At 30.3% G+C, this 5525-nt stretch overlaps 1 protein-coding gene across 1 annotated transcript; it reads right to left on the bottom strand.

The window, feature by feature from the left end:
* Positions 1–299: 299 nt before the first annotated feature.
* Positions 300–687, bottom strand: LOC124927619 (protein RADIALIS-like 3). Its single transcript, XM_047468072.1, has one exon. It carries the CDS (start codon positions 619–621, stop codon positions 379–381), a length of 243 nt encoding a protein of 80 aa, XP_047324028.1. The 5' UTR covers positions 622–687; the 3' UTR covers positions 300–378.
* Between the last annotated feature and the right edge of the window lie 4838 nt (positions 688–5525).

Genomic DNA, 5525 nt, shown 5'->3' with positions numbered 1-5525 from the left:
TCTGTAATTTTACAATATCAATATTAAGAAGAAAAAAATGAGTGAAGATTATCATAAAGCTAGTCATTATTATAATTAAAAAGAAAAAACAAATCATTTATCAAAGCAACCCGATTGACATATATATATCTCATGGAATTAACTAACAATAACATTAAATGTTGTAATTAAGAAAATGATAATAAAAACGTGCTGAAAGACAGATTCTTAGTGTTGAAAGGGATTAATAATTTAAGAAATTGAGAAAGCTCATGCAGTTTGCGCACACAACTTAGATCATTAAATGGAGATGAATTAGTGGTGGAGTAATTAGGGGGCTTTTCTCTAGATGGCCAGGATTGACTTGTTCATTAAAATTGACTAGGCATGATCATGGATTCATGATGACTGCATGTAATTGGGGAAGGGAACACGGCCGGACTCGATTTGGTAGAGATCTTCTAGAAGAATCTGGAAGTGAGATTTGCACTCTTCTGCAGTTTTGCCGCCGCCCACGGCCCGAGCAATGTTGTGCCACCTATCGGGTGTTTCGGTATCGTAACGTGCCAAGGCCCTCTCGAAGAGCTTGTTCTCTTGGGCCGTCCATGTTGACCTTCTTGAACTCATTGAACTCGAAGCCATGATGTATATATTGAGTACTCAACTGTGAACTCGAGAAACAGATTGATTATATTATTAAAAGGATAGAGTAATTGGTGGCATGAAAAATTTGGACATGGAATGTGGTGTTTATATAATGCTTAATTATTTGGAGAACAGAATGTGGGATTCATCAGGACCTAAGCAAGTTGGTGTGTGAGAATTTCATATTCTATAATAAAAAAAAAAGATGAATAGAGATTGTGTAAGAAAAAAAAGAAGAAAAGAGCAATGACTCGTTTCCTTATGAACCACAAAATAACTAGATTCCCACCAATAAGAAATAAGGGAATTAATGCAAAAGTTTTAGAAAAGAAAAAAAATAAAATTTTAAGCTTTCCTCACTATTCAGTTTTCAGGGATAAATATTATTAAGAAAATCATCAATTTATTTTGAGAATGTCTATATGTTATTGTTATAATTTTCGTGTTCTATGAAATTTTTAATTTTTTTCTCTTATTTTATATATTTATGTCATTGTATTTAAATGTCTCTTGTCATTTTTTATTATCGTCAATCCTCAGATTACAACATATATATATGTATAGTTGTGGTAAGGAATGCATATACGTGGACTTAATCAAGCTTATTCCAACTGATGAGAATAAACCTGGCCACTTACATCCTTCTTATTCTCTCTTTCAATATATATATATTAGTCAAGCTTATTCCAACCTGATGATAATACTAAACCTGGCCACTTATATCCTTCTTATTCATTCTGTCAATATTATATATATATATATATATATATATATATATATATATATATATATATATATATATATATATATATGATAAAAATAAAGATATTTATGTGATGTCTAATTATATAAATTGATCGATCAATGATTAGATGTATCTTGTTCTCTAGGTAGCTAGCTCGGGGAACCCCTTCCTTTAAAAGTATATATAGCTTTAGTATATTGAAGCTACACTTTTTCTCCTTTTCTCTTATTCCAAATTATATGAATTTAATATTTTTTTAATCTCTTTCTCTGCGGTCACAGAAATAGATTTGCAATATTTTTTTTTTTTTTTTAATGATACATCTAAAAGATCTTCTCATTTTTGTAGTTACTATAGGGATCTTAATGTTTTTAATACGAGCTTCGGTTCAAAACAATCGACTTGTTATGTATTGGTTGTGCTTGGGTTTTTCACCTTTAAAGTTTACGCCAAAAATATGTTTGTATAATTATTTTATCAAGTGTTATTTTAATCAATGCGGAATTTTTTGATAAGATAAAGAAAAATAAATGTAATGTATACAAATGTACAAGGAAATTTAAAACAATATATATATATATATATATATATATATATAAAAATCCTGATCAGTTACCCTTTCAAAACACCAACTGCTGTCAAATTAAGTTGATCATTCCTTTTCAAATTATTAATGTGAAAATGGTTAGAAATAAATTGGACAAAAAAAAATAGAAGTTTCTAAAATAATACTATTAACAAAAATAATAAAATAAAATACATTTACCGTCATAATTTATGTTTAGAGTGGGTAAATCGATTTATATGAGGGCGGCCACAAACTGATAATTAGGGGAGGTCCTTTTTTTAACAACCATGATAAAAAATTATTTCGTTTAATTAATTAACATCATTGAATTATTCGTTCATTAAAATATTCTCTATTTTTATTTATTTTTAAATTATTTTATCATTAAATACTAATATACTTTTAAATCTAAAAAAAAAACAAATTATCATTCTTATTCCAAAGTTTTAAGAAGTGGCATATTTTTTTAAGCCGGCCAGCTCTTGATCAAAATAATAATAATATATAAATGGAGACAAAGAATTCATGGTGTTTAATATGATTGATAAAAATTAAGAACGCCCAGTTTTTGCATAGAACGTGGAATTAAATAAAAAGGACATGAACTAATACTAATGGTGCCTGGTGGAAATATTAGCAGGCCTTCATTGATGGCCAGACTTGTTCATATATATGTTTCATTGGTGGATCACGATGACATGTAATTGGGGAAGGGAACAGTGCCAGACTCGATGCGCCAGAGATCCTCCAGCAGCACTTCAAAGTGAGACTTGCAATCCTCCGCCGTCTTGCCCCCGCCCACAGCCCTAGCAATGTTGTGCCACCTGTCGGCTGTTTCAGTATCGTAATGCGCTAGAGCCCTCTCGAAGATCTTGTTCTCTTGGACCGTCCATGTTGACCTTCTCGAACTCAATGAAGCCATATGTATATATGAATGAATTAAAGAATGACACAAGAAGAGAGATATAATTAAGGTGATATTTGGTGTTGGCTGTGAATTGAAATTGGAGATGGTTTGAAGTGTTTAAATACTATGGTTCATTTGGAGAGAAATTAAACAAGTGGATCAAGTTGGTGGGGTCGATCAAGAGAATTTGATCTTTTGATTCTCTCAGCCAAAAATTGATAGAGAGAAATTTAAAGATGAGCAATAGAATTCAAGTGACTCGTCTCCTTATCAACCACAGAATCCGCATCCCCTAACAAACAAAATGTGAATATATAATTGATGATAATATTTTTATAATTGATGCTAATTTGATTTTATTTTATCTTTTGTTAAACCGAAAATTAATGGAAAAAATATCTAACTTCAAAAAGTAATATATATATATATATGTGTGCGCGCGCGTGTGGTCATGATCAAATTAATAAAAATAAATTTGTGTGATGTCCAATTAAGCTGATCAATGATTAGATGAAGCTAGGTGAACCTCCTTGAAAGTATATATAGGTTTGGCATATTTAGGGTACATTTTCTTTTTCATTTATTCCAAATGATAAGATTTGAATATTTGGATCTCTTTTTGAGCTGTAATAGAATTAAATTTGCATTATTTTATTTTGTTTTTGTAATAAAATAATTATATTTGTTATATAGATGGTCTTGTTGTATATATAACTATAATAGGTGAAAAAAAAGAAAATGTGTGAGAAGGTATATTATATGTAAACTTTTAGTGACATAGGTAAGTAGGATTGATGCGGCGTTTGAGGATTTTTTATTGAATTTTTTTAACAGTATTTTAGTATTTAGAAACACTTTTTAGTCTATGATTTAAGTTTTAGCGACGGTTTTATAGGTTGATTCTCGTATTAGCGACACTTATCAGTTACATGTTTTAGAAGTTAGCGACACATTTTTAACTATTAGCAATTTCGATCTCTCTCATAAATGCAACAAAACTCTGAATAGAGATAAAGGAAGTACACAATAAATCTTAGTAAAAGATATTGTAGTCTTAAGAGGAAGAATATAACTTTATCTAGTTGTTCATTCTTATGTTGGTAACATTTAGTTATCATGTTTGTAAGTTTGACCTATATTTTATTTAAAACATATATGATTGATGTGTATGTTATTTAGCTTAATTGATAGATATTGTGAAAAATATGTAGAATGTGCTAAGAAGTTGGAACTCAAGAATGAGTGCCCCAGACAATTTAGTGTTGAGAAATATGGTTAGTGGTCATGATGATAAATCTCAACACTCGAAAAAGTATATTGAGGAAAAGGCATAGAGGGATAGAAAATTACAGGTGGAGAGGAAGGCATACAAAAGACATAACTATGTTATGAATGGAAAAGAAAGGTTGACAGGCTTATAAGAAGTTGATATTGACTCTCCCAATTTAGCCTAGAAAATTACACGCGGAGAAGGCGGTATAAAAAATACATATCGATGTTAAATACGAATGGAAAAGAAAGGTTGTCAGGCTTATAAGAAAGTTGATGTTAGACTCTCCCGATTTACCGATATTTTGAGTCTTTGAGATTAGTGTGTGTGTTGGTTGACACAAACTATTTGGGACCCTGTCTTACATACGTTGTTGTTCTTCCCTCTTCTGCTACAACTGGAAGAGGAACATACCTAAAAAATTAAAACTAGAGAAAGATTGAACTAATTTCATGAACAATAATAAGGAGTTCCCAAATTTTTGGATTTAAAAGAGAAACTAAAATTGAAACAAAAATGAGTTCGATAGTAAAAATAATCCAAAAAAAATGAAAACTATCTTATTATGGTCACAAATTAATTTTTTTTGTTTGAAAAAATGACATAACGTCATTTTATTAAAAACCCAAAAGGATAAAAGCCTACATGAATCGTTTGTATCAAGCTAGACAAACGCTATACTTGATTTTTAGAAGAAACAACAACATGAAATGAATAAAGACATAATTCAAACACTTATCATAAATACAAATACAAACGCAAATAGAATTTTAAAACGTATTAAAATTAATAGATTGAGTGACTTCAATATAGGGAGTGCTCTATCATTGACATATCAACCAATAAATTAATTTTGTGAACATGAATAACTTGATTTTATATTTTTAACATTTAATAAGGTGAAGTGATAAATAAAAGAAATTGAGTAAAAGGTAAAATTTTAACATGCCTGAAATGAATATATATATATATATATATATATATATATATATATATATATATATATATATATATATTATTTTGGTTAAAAATAATTTTAGAAGTCATTTTTTGGTATTTAAAAAAAATGAAGTATTAAAAATGGGAGAAAAGAAAATAAAATAAAAGCTGATATCAAACGAGGCATTTGGGTCGGGTTCAGGTCGCGGGTCATGGGATAGGTAGTGGGTCGGCATGCAGGCGGGTGCAGTAAGCGAGTTGGTGGTTTTGGTGAGAAATCAGGCGTAGAGCCTGGCTAATCATTCGCAAGGTAATCCATCGATCGGGGGCTTCCATTTCTCGGTCGGACCAGGCCAGAGGCTTCCATCCTCGGTTGAAAAACAGCTCGTGACTAGTTTTCTCGGTGAAAAACATTTTTACTCATTACGGCGTATATTATGTGCCAGCAGAAGTCATTTTTATTGGACCAGGA

Source organism: Impatiens glandulifera, chromosome 2 (genome assembly GCF_907164915.1).
Source record: "Impatiens glandulifera chromosome 2, dImpGla2.1, whole genome shotgun sequence".
NCBI lineage: Eukaryota > Viridiplantae > Streptophyta > Magnoliopsida > Ericales > Balsaminaceae > Impatiens > Impatiens glandulifera.
This window is presented reverse-complemented; position numbering and strand designations above follow the sequence as displayed.